This window comes from Tasmannia lanceolata, unplaced genomic scaffold, assembly GCF_043159265.1.
Source record: "Tasmannia lanceolata isolate RefF3 unplaced genomic scaffold, GAP_Taslan_0.1 ptg000015l, whole genome shotgun sequence".
Lineage (NCBI taxonomy): Eukaryota > Viridiplantae > Streptophyta > Magnoliopsida > Canellales > Winteraceae > Tasmannia > Tasmannia lanceolata.
In genome coordinates this window covers 59,658,049-59,683,636 of record NW_027518692.1, presented here as the reverse complement: position 1 = coordinate 59,683,636, position 25,588 = coordinate 59,658,049, and the positions used below count along the sequence as shown (strand labels likewise).

The 25,588-nt window shown below is 38.4% G+C and overlaps 2 protein-coding genes across 4 annotated transcripts; one reads left to right on the top strand and one right to left on the bottom strand.

Moving 5' to 3' along the window:
• Window positions 1-11,557: 11,557 nt before the first annotated feature.
• Window positions 11,558-12,049, bottom strand: LOC143892117 (oleosin G-like). The gene has a single exon (XM_077396582.1). It carries the CDS (start codon window positions 12,047-12,049, stop codon window positions 11,558-11,560), a length of 492 nt encoding a protein of 163 aa, XP_077252697.1.
• A 3,951-nt stretch (window positions 12,050-16,000) lies between these two features.
• Window positions 16,001-22,333, top strand: LOC143892755 (P-loop containing nucleoside triphosphate hydrolases superfamily protein). 3 transcript variants are annotated; one of them, XM_077397618.1, is made up of 7 exons: window positions 16,001-16,455; window positions 18,588-18,731; window positions 18,826-18,900; window positions 19,042-19,238; window positions 19,319-19,487; window positions 19,969-20,370; window positions 22,071-22,333. In XM_077397618.1, exons 1-7 carry the CDS (start codon window positions 16,225-16,227, stop codon window positions 22,200-22,202), a joined length of 1,350 nt encoding a protein of 449 aa, XP_077253733.1. In that variant the 5' UTR covers window positions 16,001-16,224; the 3' UTR covers window positions 22,203-22,333. The 3 variants fall into 3 exon arrangements, with proteins under 3 accessions (XP_077253733.1, XP_077253735.1, XP_077253734.1); XM_077397620.1 differs by having other exon boundaries at window positions 16,316-16,455; window positions 18,604-18,731; XM_077397619.1 differs by having other exon boundaries at window positions 16,340-16,455; window positions 18,566-18,731.
• Window positions 22,334-25,588: the final 3,255 nt, after the last annotated feature.

Below are 25,588 nucleotides of genomic sequence, written 5' to 3'. Positions count from 1 at the left end.
CATGAATTAGTAACTGCATCCAATCTCCGAAAAAGTCCCAATTGAAATAGGATCATTTTCTTCTCGAGACCTTTTACTTTTTTTCATCATGTGGGAGTTAGAATTAATTCCTGTTTACCTACTTTTATCCATGTGGGGAGGTAAGAAACGTCTGTACTCAGCTACAAAGTTCATTTTGTACACTGCGGAATGTAATAATATTGATTCATACAGAAGAAAAGGTTCTCTATTGATTCAAACGCTGTACCTATGGGATAGGGATAGAGGAAGAGGAAAAAACCCGAAGATTTCACATAGTACTTTTGATCGAAAAATAAATCAGATTGATTTCGTACCCTTCGCTCGATGAGAAAATGGGTCAGATTCTACAGGATCAACCCTATGGGACTTAAGGAATGATGGAAGGGAATAAAAAGAAAAGAGAGGGAAAGAAAATCGAAATAAAGAATCAAAGAAAATAAATAAGTAAATAAATAATAAATAAGTAGAAGAACCCAGATTCCAAATGAAGAAATTAAAACTCGAAAAGGATTTTTCTGATTCTCGAAGAATGAGGGGCAAAGGGATTGATCGAGAAAGATCTCTTGTTCTTATCTTGTTCTTATTATAAGAACAAGATATAGGTGGATTTGATCCGAACCATAGCACGATGCCCTAATTAAATGAATGGTAAGGAATCTTGAAAAGATTATGACCAAGATATAGTAGACATACATCATGGGATTTGCTAGCTACCATCACATCACAGAAGGCATTTCCTGGATGGGCTGTTGCATGTGAGGGCAGCCACACACGCATACTTTTTCAGCAGATTTTGTCTTATTCATTTAATTAATCTAAGGTGGCTGCTCTAACATGCAACAACCCATCCCTGAAATGCCTTGTCCCTAGCAAATCCCCATACATCACTATAGAACAATCGACCATCAATGGACCTGATGGTACCCCAAACATCACCTCCATACGATGATTATAACCCTCTGATCTATAGAGGCACTGCACATTTTGGAAACCTTGTGGCCTAAGATTTTTGAGATTGACAATGATAGTTCTTTTCTGAGTGAACTAGAAAGTCCTTTTTCTAATTATCTGAATTCTAGTTATCTGAATAGTGGGTCTAAGAGTAACAATCGCTATTATGATCGTTACATGTATGATATTAAATATAGTTGGAATAATCACATTAATAGTTGCATTGATAGTTATCTTCATCCTGAAATCAGTATTGAGAGTTATATTTCAAGTAGTAGCGACAATTACGGTGACAGTTACATTTCTAGTTTCATTTGTAATGAAAGTGTAAGTGTTAGTGACAATGGGAGTTCAAGTATAAGAACTAGTGGTAATGGCAGCGATTTGCTTATTACTTATTATTCATATTCCATATGGCGAAGGCATAGTCTTCTTCTTTTTTTCTCAAATAAAAAAAAACTCATTGGCGCCAAGCGTGAGGGAATGCTAGACGTTTGGTAATTTCTCCTCCGACTAGGAGAATGAAGTTTTCATTCTGTACATGCCAGATCATGAATTAGTAACTGCATCCAATCTCCGAAAAAGTCCCAATTGAAATAGGATCATTTTCTTCTCGAGACCTTTTACTTTTTTTCATCATGTGGGAGTTAGAATTAATTCCTGTTTACCTACTTTTATCCATGTGGGGAGGTAAGAAACGTCTGTACTCAGCTACAAAGTTCATTTTGTACACTGCGGAATGTAATAATATTGATTCATACAGAAGAAAAGGTTCTCTATTGATTCAAACGCTGTACCTATGGGATAGGGATAGAGGAAGAGGAAAAAACCCGAAGATTTCACATAGTACTTTTGATCGAAAAATAAATCAGATTGATTTCGTACCCTTCGCTCGATGAGAAAATGGGTCAGATTCTACAGGATCAACCCTATGGGACTTAAGGAATGATGGAAGGGAATAAAAAGAAAAGAGAGGGAAAGAAAATCGAAATAAAGAATCAAAGAAAATAAATAAGTAAATAAATAATAAATAAGTAGAAGAACCCAGATTCCAAATGAAGAAATTAAAACTCGAAAAGGATTTTTCTGATTCTCGAAGAATGAGGGGCAAAGGGATTGATCGAGAAAGATCTCTTGTTCTTATCTTGTTCTTATTATAAGAACAAGATATAGGTGGATTTGATCCGAACCATAGCACGATGCCCTAATTAAATGAATGGTAAGGAATCTTGAAAAGATTATGACCAAGATATAGTAGACATACATCATGGGATTTGCTAGCTACCATCACATCACAGAAGGCATTTCCTGGATGGGCTGTTGCATGTGAGGGCAGCCACACACGCATACTTTTTCAGCAGATTTTGTCTTATTCATTTAATTAATCTAAGGTGGCTGCTCTAACATGCAACAACCCATCCCTGAAATGCCTTGTCCCTAGCAAATCCCCATACATCACTATAGAACAATCGACCATCAATGGACCTGATGGTACCCCAAACATCACCTCCATACGATGATTATAACCCTCTGATCTATAGAGGCACTGCACATTTTGGAAACCTTGTGGCCTAAGAACCATAATCCCCCCACACCCCACACACACACACACAAAGAAAAAAAGCAAAGGAAAATTATGTTTTTGCCGCCTTTTCTCCCCCAATCGGCCAATCGTAGTTTAAAAGGAGTAGTCATAAATACACTAGAGGAGTGGCCCGAGGAAGAAAAGGGAGAGAATATATCACTTTCTTTGAAAGAAATTCCATTAAAAATGCATTAATAACCATTGATACACTGCATTATTAATCAAAATCTCAAATCACGAAATGATAGTACTTCTTCTTTTTTATGAAATTTCATTAAATGGCATTAATAACATTAATAATCAAAATCCCAAGACAAAAGGAATCTTTTATTGGAGAATTAAATTAGATGCTAAGAAAAGCAGATAAGAAAAACCAACTGCTACCATCAGACGCGACTGCCTAAGAGAGTAAGTCAGTAAGAAAGAGTGTTCCGAACAAAAGCAAGGAGTAAAAGACAGAGATGGAGGAAGCCGAAGACGAAGTATCATAGTCTGAGTCTGGAGTATCAGAGTTCGAGTCTGGAGTAGTAGGAGAAGGTGGAGAAGGACAATCGGGCTGTACTCCTCCTCCATTGCCCGGCCCATATCCACGATTGCCCGGTCCATATCCTCCATTGCCCGGCCCATATCCTCCTCCGCCCGGCCCATATCCTCCATTGCCAGGTCCATATCCTCCGTTGCCTGGTTGGGAAATGGCGGGAACTAACATAAGAAGCAGGAATGAGCAAATCAATCCTAAAATTATCTCACTCGGAGAAGAAAACGGAGAAGCAGCCATGAGAATGATCTCTCTCTCTCTCTCTCTCTCTCTCTCTCTCTCTCTCTCTCTCTCTCTCTCTCTTCCTATGTAAAATCGAGGATAAGCAATTCTAGAACGGTTTTATACCAGTTATAAGCACCCATGCGTCATATTTAGGGGCAAGCGGCCGCTGGACTTCCTATTCACATACCACCTAGCCTAAAATAAGGAAATGATATATCAATCCCTTTTTTTTTTACTTGGGAGAGCCTCTCTACTGTATTTATGATTATTTTTTTTAGAGTAGAAGGGGCTGTCAAAAGTAGAATATAGGGGCGAGTATATCATTTCCTAAAAATAAGGAATAAAAAAAAGGCAATGATAAATTCGCACCCTTTAAAGTCGGCCACATGATCTCCTTTCACGGGGTGCGAATTATCCTACAGGGGTGAAAAAAGGAAAGAGTATAAAGACGATCTGTGTTACCATTTTTCTAACGATCATCCCGCCCCACGTGTAAGATTTGGCTTCCCAATTTCCCATCACTCCTGTTTTTACTCAGGACAGCCCCCTATAGTGTAACAGACCACCTAGCCTAAAAGGCTAAAATAAGAAAGCGATACATCAGGCCCTTTTTTACCTTGGACAGCCTCTCCAGTGTCTTTATGACTATTCTTTTACAATAGAGGGGCCTGTCAAGAGTAGAAAAGAGGAGGAGTATATCATTTCCTAAAAAACAGAAGAAAAAAAAAAGGTAACTGTTATAAAGACTATCGGTGTTGCCATTATTCTAACGATCATCCTGCCACAGGTGTATGATTTAGTTTCCTATTACATGATTCAAAATTGGGAAGTGGTTCTTCCTTTACTTATTTGGGACAGCCTACTTTAGTGTATTTTATGACTATTCTTTTATATTAAAGAGGGCTGCCTAAGTAAAAAAAAAGGGGAGCCAATATGTCATTTCCCTTCAAAACATCTATTAGAAATCATATCCGCCGTATGAACTATATTTATATGAGAAATTATATGATGCCCGACCGTCAAAATGAAGCGCAGAGAGAGACAAAATCTCTCTCCCTCGATTTTTAATCCAAGTAAAAGCACCGTTTTTTTTACTTTTCCTTGATTCAAAAATCAAGGCAACAGTTTTTGTCTGCTTCCGCCCTTTACAATATACTTTCCTCAGAAAAGAGAGAGAAGAAAAATGAATCAACAACCTGAAATTAAGGAATGTTACTAGGGATTTGCTAGGGACCACAGTAAAAGGTATTTCGCGGACAGGCTGTTGGGTGAGAGAACAACAGCCACCTCATGAATAAGACAAAATATGTTGGAAAGTGGTCCTATGTAGCTGCTCTCTCATGCAACAGCTTGCAAATCTCATGTTTATTATTTATTTCAGGAAGGTAATAGAATAAGTCGATGCATGGCACAGTTTGGATTGCCAGAAAAATTATTTCTGAGGAAAATATATTCTGTCCACTATAAGTGGAAAATTTTAGAAATATTTTTCCTTTCCAAACTTTTCCAAAAAATTCATACAACCCTAACCGGGTTAATAGATGGGCAATTATAGCCGCCATGCCAGTCTATTTGTTTGGCACAATTTTTTACTACAGGATTTGTGGCACAGCAGTAGGATCCGAAATGTTTCCATTGGATCCATATCCTAAAATCCCCAATTATTTTAGATCGTGACTTAAGTGTAGTCGCAACTCGCAAGATCCAATGGAGTATCCGAATGGAGAGGATGGCAATATACAAAGTACCCTTCATATTTTTTGGGAGGAATGATAAAGTGAAGAGCGCTCTTGCCAAAAAGTAGCTACAAGGGCGCCCCCAATTGGACCATCTCACCATATTGCATTTCATAATGGCACGGAAAAGTATAAAATTAAATTATGATAATAAATGCACTCCAATGGGATGGTCCACTAGGGGTTCACCCTTGTAACTGCACTTTGCTAGGACATCTTTCCGTTTTAGCATTCCTCTGTTTTTATTTATATTTTTGTCTATTTATAAAGGGTATTTTTTTAACATTTAAAAATAAACCCTGATAAAAATGGGGAAATGATATTCCCCCCTCGACCGATAAAAATCCCCCCCTCCCCCCACCTTAGTCGTTAAGTTTTAAAAGCAAAAAAACATTATCACATAAACTAAGGGGAAGGGGTTTATCCGTTTGCTGCGGGCCGGGATATCATTTCCCTAAAAATGAAATAATATTTCATTTTTCCTCTCTCTCTCTCTCTCAACCCTAATATAAGTAGAACCTGGTACAATTTGATGTAAGGTCCAATTCAAATGGATTAGGATCCAGGCTCAAAATAAGATCCTTGGAAAAAGAATATATTCGACCTATTGAATCGGTGATACATGTTGGTGCAAATAGGGTGTGATTGGGTTGGGTTGAACCCGACCAGAGTAACCCTTTTTTCCCAACCCGAACCCGAACTGACCCAATTTCCAACCTGACGATGTTCAACTAGATCCGAACCTTACCGTCTCAACCCGGGTTGGGAAAACTAATGCATGGGGAAGCTTGTATTTGAAATATTCAACAGCATGTGGTTGAATTAAGGCTGCAAAAATAAGCAGCGGGTGGCTTGTTGCAGCGGGTGGCTCTCTTTCTCCAACGAACAAATTTTGCAACAAAAGCAAATGGAAAGGCAACAAATTTTAATTCATAAAAGCTATAAAATTTTGTGTACAATGAAGTCTTTTTATAGGCTTTTCACGGACGTTTCCTACTCTAACATAGTTTCCTAATTTTAGGAAATAAATAAAATTTCTAAAAATTTTCCAACTTATCTCCTACACTTTGACCCAACTTTTGCAACCAAATTCCTAAAAAGTGTCCAAAAGAAATCTATAAGATCACAAGATTCGTCCAACATAAAACTCTCTTAAATGTAGTATTCAGCGTAAGCCGTTGATCGAGATGTCGTCATATATCTTTCGATCCGAGGGTCTTCGACGATCCGATTAAGGTTTTGACAATCTTGACCGTTGATCTTCGTGAATGGGCAAGATGCACATGCATAAAAAACTCAATCCGAACCCGAACCCGAACTCGATCCGAACTCAACCCGGCCCGACCCGACTTTTTTTTCAGGTTGAACCCAACTCGAGTTGCACCCCTAGCTGATACATAATCGGCTGTGAGGGTTTTGAAGAAGGGAAATGCTGTATTTGCCCCGTTTTCTTCCCGGTCCCACTTCTAGTGTAATAAGTAGTCATGAGTGCAATAGAGAGAGTGGCCCGGGACGATAAGGGGGTGAATATAGCACTCTCTTTTGAAGAAATTCCATTAAACATGCATTAATAACCATAGATATCCTCCATTAAAAAAAGTCAAAATTACAAGTCATGAAATAAACGCACTTCCTTTGAAGAAAATCCACTATTGCATGCTAAGTATATAAGATGAAGAAAGAACAGCAAATGAGCAACTTTCTCTACTGCTACCGTCTGACGCTTCCGTGCTACTGTCAGACGTGGCTACCTAAGAGAATAAGAACTACTGTTCCGAACAAAAGCTTGGAGTAAGAGACAGTAATGGAGGAAGCTAAAGACATAGAAAAAGGATTATGATGACAACCCATCCAGTTTTTTATTCCACTGCCCGGTAATTCTCCTCTGCCGCCCGGTAATTCTCTTCCGTCACCCCATCCTCCGCCTAAATCGAGTGGTCCCGTAGATGGTGAGATCTCGGGCGCTAACGTATTCTGCACCGGAATAGAATCTTCGTTCACCGCACTTCCGACTTGTGATACCTGTTATAGATCACAGTTCTATCAAAACAAAAAATAAAGACGAATGATAGAATCGAAGAAAAGAGGATAAAAAAATGAGTTAATTCGAGGAAACTTGACCTCCAATGTGCTAGCAACACTAATTGTAATTATTGCAGGCCGATTAGCCATATCCATATCATATTTAGCAAAACACTATTTTAAACGGCGTTTGTGAAAAAAACACTTTTTATTGGTTTGTTGTTTAATACTACGTTTAATATTTATCATAAAAAAACTATTTTTTTTTTCTTTTGAGGAAAACTTTAGGGCGATGATTATTTCGCACCCCCTAAAGATAAATCGCACCCCTTGTATCTTGATTTGACATAAAAAAGCGTTAAGGTCTGCCCTCAAATCAAGTTAAAGGAGTGCGCGTTATCCTACAAAAGCGCGTAAATATCATCTCCCAACCTTTAGGGAAGTGATAAATCGACTCCCAATTATCTTAAATCGACTCCCATGTTTCTATCTATCTGCTCTTTCTCTCTCTAACCCGGAGGAGAGAGAAAGACACATGGGGTCGATTTATCACTCCCCAAACTCTATTATACACAATTTTGGCCAACTTTATCGCCACTGTATTTTGTAAATGACAAAATTTTAAAGGCATTTTTTGTGTTTCCGTGATTTTACAAAGGTTTTTTTTATAGAGACCACGGCAGAACGCATTTCACGGAATTGTTGTAGCTTGAGAGAGCAGCCACATCAAATGAATTAAATGAATAAGATAAAAAACTGTTGAAAAGTGAGCCTATGTGGATGCACTCTCATGCAATATAGCCGTTCCGTGAAATGCTTTCTACGATGGTCCCTAGCAAATCCCAAAAAAGAATATGAAAACCTATGGCAGTATGGGAAATCTAGTTGCAAGGGAAATCATCTAAATAAGGGAAACATAACTGTAACAACCTGATTCACTGGTTGGGAAATGGCGGGAGCTAACGTTAAAATCATGAAAGAAAAAATTATGGCACTCAAACAAGAAAACCAAGAAGCAGCCATGAGAATAATTTCTCTCTCTTTCTCTGTAAAATCTGAAAGTAAGAGAAGGAAGGAGAATAAAAATTTCTTGAACTTGCAGGGTTTTATAGATGTTAGAAGCGTGCTTACTATTTAATGCGGATTTACACCACCTAGCCAAAAAGGAAGTAATATATCAGTCCCATTTTTTTTTACTTGGGACAGCCTCTATAGTGTATTTATGACTTTTCTTTTACATCAGAGGGGGCTGTCAAAAGTAGAAAAGAGGGGCGAGTATATCATTTCTAAAGAAAAGTGTTATAAACACGATCTTTGTTACCATTTGTCTAAGAATCATCCCGTCTCACGCGTGCGATTTGGTTTCTTATTACATGATTCAAAACTGGGAACTGATATATTCTCCCATTTTTTTTATTTGGGACAGCCTCCTCTAGTGTATTTTATGACCATTCTCTTACACTAGACGGGGCTGTCCTATGTAAAACGGGAGCTAATATATCATTTACCCTCAGAATATCGGTCAGAATCATATTCGCCATATCAAGTATCAACTATATTTATTGAAAATAAGTAGGCGCATGGAATTGGCACTCTATTGATTACCATAATAAATATTTCCGGGGGAAATTTATTCTTTCCACGATGTAGAGGGGAATGATATAGTTAGGGAAATGTTATCAGCGCTAATGTATTTTGATGAGGGAACTCCTCACTTTATTAAAAGTACGGTATGGCCCGCACCATAGGATGATCTAAACCGTCCATTAGATGGGCCATAGCTTAAATAGGTTGTGCCCCAAAAATCATTTCCATAGGTTGATCCTAACCCTCCGATCTATAGGTGGTTACGATCAACCCTCTAACATTAGAATTGGAGGCTTAGGATCAACCTACATAAATGATTCTTGGGCCACAACCTTTTTAGGCTGTGGCCCACCTAATGGACGGTTTGGATAATCCTATGGTGCGGGCTATACCTTACTTTTAATAAAGAGTGGAGTGCCCTCATCAAAATAAAGTAGTGCTGATAACATTTCCCTATAGTTATTGCTAATTTAGAGGGATATCATCACAAATTGCAGGTCCCTCTAAATAAAAATGGAATAGGGCTGCTTCAAGTCATCTTTTTTCATGGGAAAAATAAGTAGAAAATTTTAGAAATATTTTTCCTTTCCAATTTTTTCCGAAAAATTCCTACAACCCATGCCACGTTTGTTTGGCACAATTTTTTACTACGAGATTTTTCCTTCCAATGTGATACGGTTGACAATGGATCCAGAAGGTCCGAATGATCCAAACGTTATATTCTGGGGAAAGTATTTGGGTCCGAAATGGGTCCATATCCTAAGGTGCACAAGGCATAGTCACAGGATCCAATGGAGTATCTGAATGGAGGATGGCAATACAAAGTTTTTATATGGTGCCCGACCATCAAGTCCCTTGTGGGCTGTGGTAGGGCGGTACCACCCTTGATGTTTGATCCAACTGCAGACAACATTTTACTGCAGACAACATTTTAAGAGGCTGTTGCTGGATCAAATATCAAGGGTGGTACTTTTGACGTACCACCAACAAGGGACTTGACAGTCAGGCACCATAAAATTTCTTGCAATATACAAAAATACACTTCATATTTTTGGAGGAATGCTAAAGTGAAGAGCGCTCTTGCCAAAAAGTAGCTACAAGGGCACGCCGCACATTGGACCATCTCAAGATAGTGCCTTTTAAAATGGCACCAAAGAGTACTCTGATGGGATGGTCCAATGGGGTGCGCCCTTGTAACTGCCTTTTGCTAGGGCACATTTCTGTTTAGCATCATAAGTAGGACAACATGATGGACGGTGCCCAAGACGTAGATATGAGTACAACCATGTTTTAATGATTGCAGAAACCCAGCTTGTCTTTTCTTTTATAATTGGCTTTTTGGGAACTGTAATGACCATTAACAGCTATTTAAATAATAAAAGACAAGATGAGATGGTGCAAATATCAACATAGGATGGGTATTTTACTGTACATGTTTTTTTTTCTGCAATCCAAACAGGGTACAAGTGATCACATCGTTTGGGACTGATAGTGGTTGGATCTGATAAATAAAAAATTGAAGGGCTGACACTCCTAAGAAATATTATTACTCCTTCCAACATCATCGTCATCACCCCCGCTCTTATAGACGAGCGGCCCACTTCATAGGATGATTTCACTTGTTGGACCACAACGTAAAGAACAAACAAAAGGTGCGTGCTCTAACATCAGTAGAAAGAGACATATACGGTGTAAAATCACCACACTTGTTTTACAATCCAATCCAATCCCATCGAAGCTTACAACCATATGCATCCATTTATGAGCTCACACGCAATCCAATCCCATTGATTATTGAACCTCACATTACCCAGATATGCACTCATCTGGCACTTAGAGCTCCACTGCGGAGCTACAAAATCTAAAAGTTTCCCCATTGGATGATCCAAACTGTCCAATGGAAGGACTCGGATTTGGCTCATTCTGTTCCCTCTCAAGTTACAAAATTATAGGCCACAGATCGAACGGCTGTGTTGATCAAATGTTGCGAGTGTGTTTTCCAGCAATGGCCCGGCCTAAGAACTCTTACATCTGTACAGAATACAATGAAACGTAGCCACTCCGGAAAAGTAATCTGAACCGTCAACCTTATTTTTAGGCCACATGAAACGATTTAGATTAATCAAGATGCGCCCACAACATGGTCGAGTATATCATAAAGACGAGACCCGCCCTATTGAAGCATTCCTTCTCTTTATTCAATCAAAGATTTCTACTAATCTAAGACCATCAATCATCACAATCGAATCATAAAGTGCTTTTATATAGAGTACATACAAAAAGCATAGAGATATAGATAGAGCACATACAACAACCATAGAGATAAGGATAAGCTTAACAAGAGATAAACCTAATGTATCCTCTAATCTATCCTCATTACCACATCCAAACCCCTAATCTACTCTAACCATATAAATCCAACGGTCAGATCTATCACAAGATCTTCTCTAACACTCTTCCCTAAGTACTTTTTTGAAAAAGTTGCAAAAACACATTTCCAGAATTTTACAAATGAAAAAAAAAAAAGTAACTTGGACTAGGCAGGTTTTCCCATCATATCCATCTAAATAAGCCATAATCATATAATTTCCATCTAAATCGTAGAATAGAAAAAAAAATCCTAAGAAAAACATTCGTACCACGAATGTTTTTCCTGCAATCCAAAGTCCAAACAGGGCTTAAGTGATCACATCCTTTTCTTAGTTCTTACCTAATTATTTTTATTAGAACCAACAATTACTATGCATCCAACAATCATCTCAAACCCACCCACCACCGTAAGAAAAAAAAAAATCAAAACCAGATTCTGAATAACAAGAACGCAAGCAAATAAACAGAACAAGACCATACTAAGAACAAAGAGCAGAAAAATTAAAAAGACAAATTCACCAATCAAGCACCGGGAGCCACATCCTTAACTTTACTCTGCAAGTACCCACCATACTCTCTAGCATAGTCTTTCATATGAGTCGCTGTGTTGGCGATCTGGGTTCGGGCATAATCGACCCGGTTCGATCCAGGCGGGTGCCTCCCCTTCACGTATTTATACATCCACGATACTCCGGCCATGCCCGCGAGTCCGATTACACACATAGTCAAGAATCCGGCCAAGGCCATGACCAGAATTGTTCCAGCTGGGACCCATATCGGACTCGATAGAAGAATCAACGGTGTGAGAATGATCAAACCCAATACGGTCACGGTCAGAGTTAGTCCCGCTAGTAGAAGTAAAATTCCACCGGAAATTATAAGGGTTAAGAAGCCGATGACTTGGGTCGAGTTGGGTGCGTGGTCATGGACTCGTCGGAGGAATGTCCCGCCCGTGGGTCCGCCCATGGATCTTGTGGTGGGTCTTGGGCCGGATCCGGGCTGATGCTCGGCCATTGTTAGGAGGTGTGAGAGAGAGGGTTTGTTTGAAGGAAAATGGGTCTGGGGGGTCTGGTTTTGGGGACAGATGGGAGGAAGGTTTTAAGAGTCGCACGCCATGGGTACAAGTGGAAGATTATGATAGGGTTTGTTGGGCAATGCATGACTTATTCTCCTTTTGGTGAATGCAAACAGGGAGAGGGCACGTGCATGGGATTGGAGTATTTTATCATTGGGTGTATAGATTTGCGATCATATGACAGGTGTTGGGTATTCAGCCATAAGTTGATAAAGATGGAAAATATTGATATTTTACCCCTATGATGATAAAGATGGAAAGGATTCGCTATTTTACACTCTAATTGTTTGTCTTTTCTTATGAAAGATGCATTTTCACGACTACCTTTTCTTTGTCTTTTCATTTTCGGAATCAAGAATTATCCTGTTTAGATTCCTAATCTAATTTGCCTCTGAACATAATGGTAATAAAAATTTAAGTGAAAAAATGCTAATAAAAATTTCATACCAATGAAGGCAAATTTATAATACCTGTGCTCATGCTATGGAAAGAAAATATCCTAATATAATTCACTTTCCTAATTAACCCAACTACACTATCTAAACCCAATCAAATACATAGATGATTAGATATGGAAAGAAGATTTGATCTTGATCTTATTTTATTCTCTAATACAGAGATTATTATGTATAGTAATACTCTCTTGCAAATTTTAGTAAAAGGACAGTTATAAGTTGGGCGCTGATATTCTCTCCCCCCCCCCCCCCCCCCACCCTCGCTGTAGGCTATTCCCCGTCCCCCTCCGCCTCCTCTCCTTGTAGGCTATTTTCCTCCGCTAACGTTAAACATTAGGCTTTAACGTATATGTCATGTTTCCCACCATTTGACCGATCTCTCTCTCTCTCTCTCTCCACACACAACAGAAACAGTTGGTGGGATGGTGGGCCCATCTTTGAACAACGTAGGCCCCGCCCATACCACACCATAGGATAATCCAAACCGTCCATTTGATGGGCCATAAACGTAAATAGGTTGCGTCCCAAACTATCATTTCCATAGGCTGATCCTAGCCCTCCGATCTAAATAGAAACTACATCTTATGCAACCTCTATAGATTGTAGGGTTGTGATCATCCTATGGAAATATTTTTTGGGGCACAACCTATTTACATTGTGGCCCATCAAATGATGGTTTGGATCATCCTATGGAGCTGGTCGTACAGTAACATTAAGGCCCGTCCACAACATAGAATGATCCAAGCCGTCCATGGTTTGGATAATCCTATGGAGTTGGTCGTACAATAACATTAAGGCCCAATCGTAAGCCCCACCGATATTTTTCAAATTGAAGGGTACCGTCCACAACATAGGATGATCGAAGCCATCCATGATTTGGATCATCCTATGGTGTGGTTCGTATAGTAACATTAAGGCCCAATTAAGGCCCCACCCATATTTTTGAAAATGACGTGTACCGTCCAGACCATAGGATGATCCGAGTCGTCCATTTGATGGGCCATAACTTAAATGGGTTGTGCCCCCAAAATCATTTGCATAGGATGATCACAACCCCCCAATCTATAGAGGTTTCCATAATAAGCAATTTCTCTTTATATATGAGGGCTAGGATAATCATATGGAAATGGTTTTTTGGGACACAACTTATTTACGATGTGGCCTATCAAATGGACCACTTGGATCATCCTATGGTAAGGGTGTCAATTTTGGCTCGGGCTTGGAAGCTCGCTCGAGCTCGGCTCGGCTCGTTAAGAATTTAATATATTTAATATATATATATATATATATATATATATATATATATATATATATATATATATATATATATATATATATATATATATATTATATTAATATATACACTAAAAGGGTTATCCAGGGAGTGAAAGGGGGAGGCAAATATGTCACTTCATTTTTGGAACCCCATTTGTTACTTGGACCACCCCCCATAGTGTAAAAAAAGTAGTCAAATTACACTAGATAGGGCTGTCCAGGGAAGATGAGGGGTGTAAACTTAATATAACCCGAGCTCGGTAAGGCTCGCGAGCCGCTCGCGAGCCTGGCCGAGCTGAGCCGAGCCGAGCCGAGCTTTTGAGCTTAACGAGCCGAGCTGAGCCTGGCCAAGCTCGGCTCGTTTACACCCCTATCCTATGGTCTAGACGGTACACTATCATAATGGGTTGGATTTGGGTACCATGGAGGAGAATTTTGGGGGCCCATCAACTGTTCCTAAGGGTGGCAAAATCAACCAAACTGAACTGAACCGATTCCGAACCTAAAATTCAATTTCGGTTTGGTTAAACCAAACCGATTCAAATTTCGGTTCGGTTTTGGTTCGGTAGAACCAAACCGATGATTGGTTCGGTTCGGGTTCCGTTTGGACAAAGATAAATGTGCCCCTTTTCATAGGAAAATGATAAATATGCCCCTTTTCATCGGTTCGGTTCGGTTCGGTAAGGAGTGTATGATCGGCTCGGCTCTGTTTGGAGTGTTTCGGTTTGGTTTGGTTGTAAGCATGTTCGGTTTGGTTTTGGTTTGGGGGTCAAACCGAACCGTTGCCACCCTTAATTGTTCCTGTTGTGGAGAGAGAGAGAGAGAGAGAGAGAGAGAGAGAGAGAGAGAGAGAGACCCGGCAAAATGAGACCCGTACCCGCGGGTACACCTGGCTCGCAGGGGTACGGGTACCAATTTCAATACCCGCGAAAAAAAATACCTGTACCTGTGACCCGCGGGTGGGTCTGGGTCAGGCATTGGTGCCCGCGGGTTACCCGCCATTCGATTTTCAACTTTTTATTCTTAAGGCCTAAACACTAAACACTAAAAAATAGACTATGTGGGTGGGCCAACAAAACAAGTCAAAGCAATCAGACTATGTGACTGGTATCTTTGGTTGTACCAAAACAAACATTTGTTAAAGTAAATGAAAAATTGTAAGATGAATGGGCGTATAAACATGTACTCATCATCCCATCCTTGATATTTGATCCAACAACAGCTGACTTGTTAAGAAGCTGTTGTTGGATTAAATATCAAGGCTTGTACATCCATCGTACCACCTTTATGTGTTCATACACCCATTCATCATATAATTTATTTTCGTAATTATATATGTATAATTTCTTCTTTAAATTTGCCAGGTTACCCGCGGGTATACCCGTACCCGCCCGGGTGGGTTCCGGGTTCATGAGAGGCTACCCGTACCCGTGCCGGTATTTCTTACCCGTACCCGCCAGGGTTACCCGTTTGCCAAGTCGAGAGAGAGAGAGGTGGGAAAATGCACTAACATGATTCGAGGGGAGTGGGGACACACTACGCCATAAAAAAAACAGACAAAAAAAAAATGACATATACGTTTTAAAGCGTAACCTTTAACGTTAGCCAGCCGTCAGGGGGGAGAGGAGTAAAGAGGAGAGTCTTTTTAGACATGAAGGCATCCCTTCAAATGAAATTACCCTCTCATTTTAAATAACACCTTTTCCCTAAGTATGAAAATACTATTTTCATAAAAAAAGAAGTTCCTTTGAAAACACTCATTTTTCTATTTAAAAAAATAAAATATTATGAATATGTCCAACATTTTCATAATAAATTGAAGGTCCCACTATTAAAAGTTGTATAGATTTGGTTCAAGTTGTCATTTTCAGTTAGTAAAAGAAGGGATTAATGGATTTGATAGCGTCCATCACAAAAGGCATTTCACAGATGGTCTGTTGCATGTGAGAGCAGCTATCTCATGAATGAAGACAAAATCTGCTGAAAAGTGAGCCGGTGTGACTGCTCTCACATGCAACAGATCATCCGCGAAATGCCTTTACGATGGACGGTAGCAAATCCCATAAAACAAAATTGGAAATTTTAGAAATATTTTTCTTTCCCAAAAATTCCTGCAATCCAAACAGGGCCTTGCTTTCTCATCAGACACGAAATTAGAGCCAACGTTTGATTACCAACTGACATGAGTGATTTTTCATCTTTGTTTAATAATTAGGGATTTGCTATTTCTCAGCTCACTTTTGCGGGGAAGAACAACCAAAGAGGAGCAGATTTTGTCTTATTTATTTAATTCATCAGAGGGTGGTTGTTTCCTTGTTTGTAAATAAAAGCCAATTCGAGGGGATCAAAATAATAGGCCCTAAGCTTTCCGTGAAAAATAAAAAATGACTTCGACGCTGTCCCCATTCTGCTCGACCTATTTCCTTCTCCAACGAAACCCTAATCTTCTTCACAGAAACCCTAATTTCCTTCATCCTCGTCTAAGAAAAACTCGCAGAAGGGATCGAGCTTCGTTCATGGCGGCAGCTGAAGCTCCTCAGAAATCTACGAAATTGGTGACGTTTTTAGGTAAAGGAGGCTCTGGAAAAACTACTTCTGCCGTCCTAGCTGCTCAGGTACTTCTCTCCCCAAATTAGGGTTTTTTTTTTTTTTTTGGTTGAATTGTGATACTTTAATTTCTTGATAAACATCTCTGTAAAACTACAGTGCACTTTCATTGGGGTTTGGTCATACCTGTTTCTAGTCTCGTTTGAAATTCTTGTAATTTTTGGGAGTAGATTTTTCGAATTGAGATTCCTTTTTAGGGCTTTCTCTTGAGTTACTAATTTTTATTCAGTTTTCTCTGTTTCAAGTTTCGTTAGAACTCTTCTTTGTTTCTTGAGTTTGTATTTGTTACTTGGATAGGGGAGTTATTGAGCGTAGTGGGGCCTGCCTAGGTATGGGAATAGGTGGGACCCCGCCTGGTATGGGACTGGTTTAAAGGGCCTAGGCTAACATTTTCTATCATCTCTAGGGCTTTTGGCCTGTTGGTTAGGTACCTGACATTTGGTGTCAGAGCAACCACCACGTCACGTGTTCGAGTCATAGAAGGGGCGACATGCAGGGAGAATTGCCTAGCCTAACACTTGATGTAGTGGCTGCTCGGATACCAAATGCTAGGTACCTAACCAATATATCAAATGCCCTAGAGTTTTAATGAAAGTCAGGCCATGCCTTTTAAGCCTGTCCTTACTAGGCTGGGTCCCACATAGTCCCAATACCTTGGTAGCGCCCCCCCCCCCCCCCCCCCCCCCCCCCCCCCCCAACACACGCACACTTAGGACCATAACAGTGTTAGTATTTGTTGCTTGGAAACGGCCATTGTTCACGTAGTACCATACCTTGGTAGGCCCCCACTAAGGACCATAACAGTGTTAGTATCTGTTGCTTGGTAACAACAAATAAAAACAGGGTGAACATTTTCATTTTTAAGTTGATTCAAAGCCGAAACAATGGGAACAACGGATGGGAAATAAAAACAAGTAATAAATATTATGTATGTAGCGTAATTATGACATATTTACATGTAATTTTACATGAAAGAATATTAATGATGATATAGGCAATACAAAGTGTTTTTTCATGTAACCCGTCATAAACTTCATTATATATATATTTTTGAATGGTAACTTTATTATATTTTCTAATAGTATCTTATGATTAAATATTTTTAATCCGTGATTAAAAGCGTATTGTACTCTTAAATCTTGCATTTTGGAATACATAAGATCTACCGTTCTTGCTCTTTTGCCTTTTTGTTGGTTTTAAATTGTGTAGATCAAGCTATTGCCCATCTCTGTAAAAATGTAATGTAGCAGCAACTCTGTAAAAATGAGGCCAAACTTTTCTTGAGGTAGCTTCAGTTTTCATATTGGAACTTCACATTAGATTTAGCCAGTTTTTTCCTTTGGTCATTGTATCTTTTCTTCTTTTTTTTTTCTTTTTTTGAAAATGTTTGGTCATTGTATCTTGCTTAAGTAAAATATAAAGTGGTCATAACACTTCCCCTTCTCAGTATTGGCAACTGCAATCTTATGGAAATAGAAACGTGTGTGACTGTGATCCGATTGTTCATCCAATTGGTCCCAAATGGGCCATGGATCAAAACCCATACAGGTTAGATTATGCTAAACATCCTACCAGATGATACTTGAGGAAGAAAGAAAATTGAACCATAAAAGATCCTCCTTCGGACAGGTAGGGATCGCTATGCCTCATACATTATCGGATGGACAGATGAATCCTGGCAATCACATATATCTGTGCTACATGGACTAGATTAGAGTAACCAAGCACTATATACTTCCTCTATTTTTCTTCTGAACTCTCTTGGATCTGGAAGTATTCCATCGGTCATATCTTATAGACTTGCTCAAAATTTAATTTTCAATTCAGTTCATGGTATGTTTCTGGTAAGATCTCAATTTAGTAGATAAGTAGCTCTTTTGCGAAGTTGCAATAACTTAAAGGTGTTATAGTTGGTTGATTTTTCAGCCAGTGTGATTGTTTTTTAATCTCTCTGTTGTTTTAGCCTTTTGACCATTTCTCCTATGTTGTGCCTCTTGAGCTCCTATCACTATCATTGATGGGTTTCAGGAACACCATTCCCAACTTTGTGGGTTAATGCTTTTTCCCGTTATATCAAAAATAAATATGATTAGAAGTTTCTTCGATCTTCCATTTTAGCCATCATTCTTCCGATTCTCAGTATTATGCGAAGGCAGGGATGCGTACATGTCTGGTAATTCATTCTCAAGACCCGACTGCCGAGAACCTGATGGGTTGTAAGATTGGGACTTCTCCAACCATATGTAATACAAATCTTTCAGCTGTTCGGTTGGAGACCACCAAAGTATGTATCTCCTTTTTGCCTGCTTGAAATGTTCCTGATGTAATAAATTGGATTGATTTGGACTCAACTGGGATAAGCTTTTGAAATTTTGTAGATGCTTCTTGAACCTCTCAATCGACTGAAAAAAGAAGACGCCCGTCTTAACTTGACACAAGGGATTCTTGAAGGGGTGTGTATGTGATAATTTACTTTCAGTGAGTGAAACAATACTGTTTCCATTTTCTTTTCCTCAGCATCTGTTGGATTATATAACAGGGTTCCATTTCTTTTCTTGTAGAGGGCTTTGTTTATGCATCTTATCGTATGATAGGTAGTGGGAGAAGAGCTTGGGGTGCTGCCGGGGATGGATTCTATTTTTTCAGTCAAAGCCATTGAAGAACTAGTAGGATTTCTTGGAGGGAGTGTAGGTGGAAAAAATCACACAAAAGAGAACTATGATATTATTGTATATGATGGCACCAGCACCGAGGAGACGTTACGAATAATCAGTGCACCAGAGAAAGCAAGGTAGTGTGTTTCTCTGTCTTGGCATTGTGCTTACCCATTTGCTGGTGGCTTCTATCTAAATAATGTGTGAACATGCACAGATGGTATTTGAAATATTTCCGGAACATGGCGGAAAAGACTGATATTGGGAGGTTGACTTCCCCCTCACTCATGAAACTAGCAGATGAAGCTGTAAAATTACATGGTGGATCCATTGGTAATGGGAGAACAAGTGCAGATATGTGGGATGATGTTGACCAGAATCTAAAGGTCATATTTCCAATATATTCTTTTTCTTAATTGAAAAGTCTTGCGGTCTTGCCATAGTTAGCAAAACGTGATTCGGCAAAAAAAGAAAACGGGACGGCAAAAATTCGAGTTTAATATGGTATAGGTTTAAAAAAAACGTAGTCAACCATTCAAAAAAAAAAAAAAAAAACGTAGTAAAAAAAATGGAAACACAAGAAAATGAGTTTAAAATCTTGTCATTTACAAAATATTGTAGGGGTAAAATTGGAAAGCTGGGCAAAAAATGTGTTTAAACGTGTTTAAAATGTTTGCGTAAAAAAATGGTGTTTTTTTCATTGTAAAAGCACACCAAGAAAACGTGTTTTTTTCAAAAAAAAAAAAAAAACACCGCTTAAAATGGAGTTTTGCTAACTATGATCTTGCCTCATTGTTGTTGTAACTTTATAATATTGTTTCTTTCTAATGGTAACTTTATAATATTTTTATTGGCTGACTTTTGCAGAAAGCATCGGCTGCATTTGCCGAGCAGTCAAAGTTCGGTTGCTATATTGTGATGGATCCAAACAGTCGAATATCTGTCGCTTGTGCACTGCGTTATTGGGGTTGTGCAATCCAAGCTGGAGCACAGATTTCTGGTGCATTCGGCTTGACTCGGCAGTCTTGTATGCTATCATCAGAAGTTACTGAGAACCTTTTGCCCTTACCTTTCGCATTTCTGCCATACCTTTCAACAGATTCCCCTGTAGAATGGGATGTGACCCTGAAAGTTCTTGACAAAGATGTGCAGAATATTCTTTCCACAGCAGGCAGCAATTTTCGGTCATCAGTTAAATTCGACTCCACCAAGAAGTCGGTGACCCTTTTCATGCCAGGCTTTGATAAATCTGAAATCAAACTATACCAAGTATGTACATAGTCTATATGTTTATTGTTTACAACTTGATCTCTCTGTTTTAGCTATGGGTGTTATGTATGGCAGTTGATGACATTTGCTACCATGATGATAATGTTTTTCTTCTCTGAGAAACTTTTATGACTATATGATATGAATCGACATTCAAAATAAATATACCAAGTATGTACATATTCTATATGTTTATTGTTTGCAACTTTATCTCTTTCTCTTTTAACTATGGGTGTTATGTATGGCAGTTGATAACATTTACTACCATGGTGATAATGTTTTTCATCTCTGAGAAACTATGATGACTATATGATATGAATCAAAATTCAAAATAAAAAAAAAGACTATGATATGAATCTCTTGGGCATTTTGCAAAATCAAAATAACTTAAAACATATGTTTCTCAAGCTTTCATGCTGTTTTGCAGGAAAATAATAGGAACTCATCTCCCTGAAAGTAGAGTAGATCACTTGACTTTTCATGTATTACATGTGAATAATATCATATTGAATTATGGGACGTAAGCACGGCAGTAATATTTGGTTGTGTTAATTGAGAACCTCTAATAGACACAAACAAACAAAGAGAGAGTACTGCGTATGATAGTAGGTTACAGTTACAGTGGGTGAATGCCGGTCTTCAAATACTAGAGAGTAAACTAGAGAGTATGGCGTATGATAGTAGGTTACAGTTACACTTTAAGGAGCATGCGGAAAACCATAATGGCATAAGCATAAGCACAACTTCATCAAGAGAGAAACCAAGTCTTTTATCTGTTACATAGTCCTTATTAATAGATTGTTTGTTTTAATCTTTAAAGTGGTTGAGGCACTGTTCGTTTTAGATTGTATCAACAGATTGTAAGCCCCCAACCTATTATTGGGTTCAAAATTAAACGTAAATTTGAGCCCAATAATAGGTTTGGAGATCACAATCTCACATTCTAAAACGAACAGGGGCTAAATTGGCATCATATTCACGTTTTGTCCTACTCACTTACCAAAACTTATTTAGAGGCTTCTTTCTTTTAGCCTCAAAACTATATAGTTGTTTGGTCGTAGTATATATTTTTCTCTCTTTTATTTTTCCTTATTTATGCCGAATTATTTGAGCATTTCTTGATCTATTTCATGAACTCATCCAACTTGCCCCAGTTCTGAAGAACTCAAGCACATTAACAGTCAACATTTCCTACCTCAAGTCATAAATGAAATTTATGAACCTTACGATACATGACTTTTTATTACTGTGAGGCAATGCATGAATAATAGTGTAATAAAAGCTCTTTCATTTATATTCTTCTCACATCGATCTTGCTTTTATGTCGAATCAAATCACAATTTTAGCAAACACAAACTTCTGATTTACTTGCTTTATATCTCTGAAATGCGATTGGAATCTAGGATAAAAAAGTTTCAAAAAATATACCATGAAAAAAAGATCCAGGGCATAGTAGGGTCTGACATTTTTTTTAGAAAAGGGAGAAAATTTTTAAGTTTAAAAAAAAAAAAATCCCATGGAAGGTGAATTAGCCAAATGATGGAAAACTCATTTTACCAGGTAAGTTTTTTCCAAGAATTTTTTTTTTACCCTAGATCCAAGCAGCTCTTCAAAGAATAAAGCTTTTTGACAGGTTTAGCTGAAGTGATAGTGTTCATAAATGACAAGACCATTGATAGTTTATTGTCTTATATATGCAGTATAGAGGAGGATCTGAATTACTAGTGGAAGCAGGGGACCAAAGACGCATTATTACATTGCCTTATGGAATTCAAGGCAAGGTTTGTGGTGCCAAGTTCGTTGATAGGAGCCTTGTAATAACACTTCGGTAAGCCTTAGTGCATTTTTGCAGTTTTCTTATTCTGATAAAGAGAAAAGTAAGTGTAGTTCTTTCTTTTGCATTTGTAGCCATCTCTGGGTTTTGTGAATCAAAAGCAAGTAGCCCTCTTAAGTCTCTTTATAATTTGATTGACTTCGGGTCTCAAGCTCCGAAAATTTTCTACACTAATACCACTTGTTAAAGAACTTTTTACGTGGATTAGAAGGGAAATGATTTCCATTCTCCCGTATTTTAATAATGGCACTCCTCTCTTCATTTTACATCTTTTCTAGTTTAAAGTATGAGAATAGTGTTCTTGCGCAGCTGCTCAGATAGCTTATCTGCTTCAAAAACTCATGTGGCCCACATTTTTTGGGTGATCCAAAGCATTCATTTGAAAGGCCCTTGCATGGATAGGGTGTGTACCAAATATCAGCCCTATAGGATCATCCTAACCCAATCAAAGGTGGAGGGGGAAATAGACAAACATTATTTCTGACCATTTTTTTCCTCCACAAATGGCAGGGTTAGGATGATCCTACAAGGCTCATTTTTGGTGCACACCCTATCCATGGAAGGGCCTTCCAAATGAATGCTTTGGATCACCCCAAAAATGTGGGGCCACATGAGTTTTTGAAGCAGATGAGCAGCTGCGCAGGAACACTTTTCTCTTAAAGTATATTATATTTCCAACAAAAGCCAATAAAAAAGTGTTTGATGAAGTGAGGAGTGCAATCATCAGCGGTAGGGCACGTTTGACTACCATGAATATATTTTCATGATAAATTAGCTTCGGCATGTGGTGAGCGAGGTTGGGAGAGGAATTTGTTTTCCGGGGAGTACGAGAGGGACTCCGTGAGGAGAAGCGCAAGAAAAGCCTGAAAAATCAGGAAACAAAAACCTACACTCTAAATGTGATAACTTTTTCCTGATTTTTTAGCCACTTACCCTCAATTCGTTCCTGCCCTCTCAAATCCCTCCTTCCCCCACCTGACCTACCCTTCTCACACCACTTGGAGACAGATTTATCATGAAAAAATAAAACCCTGGCTGCTAGACATGGCCTAAAACTCTTGCATTACGCAACGGGAAGGAAATGTGAAATATACTATTTCTTTCTTATAAAACATTCCATGATGAATCTTACAAAAGAATAAAAACATCAACTTTAGGTAAAGCGCTTGGCGTTAATCTGTGAATGGAATTTATGATTGATATCTTCAATATTCGGTAAACCTTTCTGTTAACCTTGATAGAGAAAAAAAAAAGGGGGTTCACTTTCAAGTTACCAATTTTGCATAGATCTTCAGCTAAAATTTTTCAATCATCTTGACTTTATCTAGAAAAAATACAATATTCAATAATCCTTTCACCGTTTGATGTGTTATCTTACTGCTAAGGAGCTGTTCGTTTTGGATTTTTAGAATTGATTTTGTGGGATTAATCCTCTAGCTCAATGGTCAATGTGTGATTCGTCCTTGAGGTCGGAGGTTCAATCCCGCCTTACCTATCAAAAAAGAAAATAATTGATTTTGAGTCCAGAACTGATTATTCGGCAAAATCGCATCTAATTTTGAGTCCAATAATTAGTTTTGGACTCAAAATCCAAAACGAACATGGCCTAAGATAATGCCCAATACTTCAATCTATAACTTAAAGTTATTCATGACCTGCTTCTTCCCATGAGTTCCTCTAGACATCAGCTTCTAAGTTTTTCTCTCAATTCAAATTGACCTTCTTATTCTAAAGTATAGGAATCATCTCTGACTTGTGCTATTAAACTTTAGCTGGAAATATTAAACTGATCCTTAGTTATAATCATAGTTAGCAAAACTCCATTTTAAACAGAATTTTTTTTTTTTGAAAAAAACTTGTTTTATTGGTGTGCTGTTTAATACTCGTTTAAAACTTTTACGTTGAAAAAAAACGAAAGTTTAAAACGTTTTAAACACGTTTAAAATGCATTTTTTTGGCCAACTTTCCAATTTTACCACCACCATATTTTGTAAATGACAAAATTTTAAACTCATTTTCTTGTGTTTTCGTTTTTTTGTTTTGTTTTTAAGTACATTTTTTTGAACCGGTACCATATTAAACTCGAATTTTTGTTGTACCCTTTTTTTTTTTTTGCCGAATCACGTTTTGCTAACTATGGTTATGATAGATTTCAAAGATCTAAGTTATAGGCTACTGATGTTTGGCCCTACCTTGTTTTGATAATTGCACCTACCTATATTATCTTTTATTATTTAAACAACTGTCAAAGCTTATTACAGTTCTCCAAATTCTGTCAAAAGTAGCCCCCTGAGTCACTCTATTAGGAATCATCCGATTCTGATTCCTGATAGTTACTCAGCGGGCTACTGTTGCCAAATAAGTGTGTAATGTATCTATAACACAAGTAGTGACTCTGGCCTTTAAATTTCAGTCATGGGTAATTAGGATGTAATTCGGAAATGAGGGATTTACTGGCAAAAATCCCTTATCCAAGCTCAGCTTGTCTTTTCCCTTTGTCCCGGTGTCAATTCCACCCACTGATTTCTTTCTCTCTCTTTTTTAACAAAACACCAATTTCATACGGAATTGGAATAAGATGCCGATTCCGATGCCTTATCTCGGTCATCCAAATGTACCCTAAAAGCATAATGTTTTTGCGCTTAAAGATAAACCAGTGATAAATCGACTCCCTAAATGGATGAATCGACTCCCCATGTGTCTATCTCTCTCCTCTAGAAAGAGGAGAGAGATAGACACATGGAGTCGATTTATCACTCCCCTAAACCTATTGTGAAGACTTTAAGGCCATGCTTGGCTGTTATGGATTATTTTTTAACTCTTTCCCATATTGGGCCATATTTGGCAATCACTAGTTTTTTTTTTTTTCCATGAAAGATTAGTTTATCAAGTTGTGAGAGGCACCGCGCGCCCCCGCGGCCGGGGGGGGGGGGGGGGGGGGGGGGGTGTGGGGGCGCACACTGGAAAGGGCATGAGTGAGGAGAGGGTGAGAAAAGGCTGAAAAACAGAAAAGAAAACTTTAGTCAAAATACAATTTGTTTTAGGCATTGTTCGTTTTGGATTTTGAGGCCAAATTGATTATTGTACTCAAAATTGCATTGAATTTCGAATCCAATGATTTTAACATAAAGAGGTTGAAGATCCAAGCCACATTTGTTGGGGCCCAAGATAAATAAGTTGTGCTTGAAAATCATCTCCATAGGATGACCCAACGATAGAAACCTCAACAGATCCGAGGGGTAAGATCATTCTATGGAGATGACTCTGAGGCATTGTCTATTTACATTGGGGCCCAACAAATGAATGGCTTAAATCTTCGAACAAGATGTGTCCCACTGCATTTTTTTAAAATATACTCACGTAATCGTGCGGATACAGTATAAA

What these genes read in the sequence shown, in the direction of transcription:
- LOC143892117 (XM_077396582.1), bottom strand. Translation starts at nt 12,049, where the DNA reads ATGGCCGAGCATCAGCCCGGATCCGGCCCAAGACCCACCACAAGATCC.
- LOC143892755 (XM_077397618.1), top strand. Translation starts at nt 16,225, where the DNA reads ATGACTTCGACGCTGTCCCCATTCTGCTCGACCTATTTCCTTCTCCAA. An exon ending in AGTGCACCAGAGAAAGCAAG is followed by an intron (nt 19,239 to 19,318) that starts GTAGTGTGTTTC and finishes GAACATGCACAG; the next exon opens with ATGGTATTTGAAATATTTCC. An exon ending in ATGTTGACCAGAATCTAAAG is followed by an intron (nt 19,488 to 19,968) that starts GTCATATTTCCA and finishes TGACTTTTGCAG; the next exon opens with AAAGCATCGGCTGCATTTGC.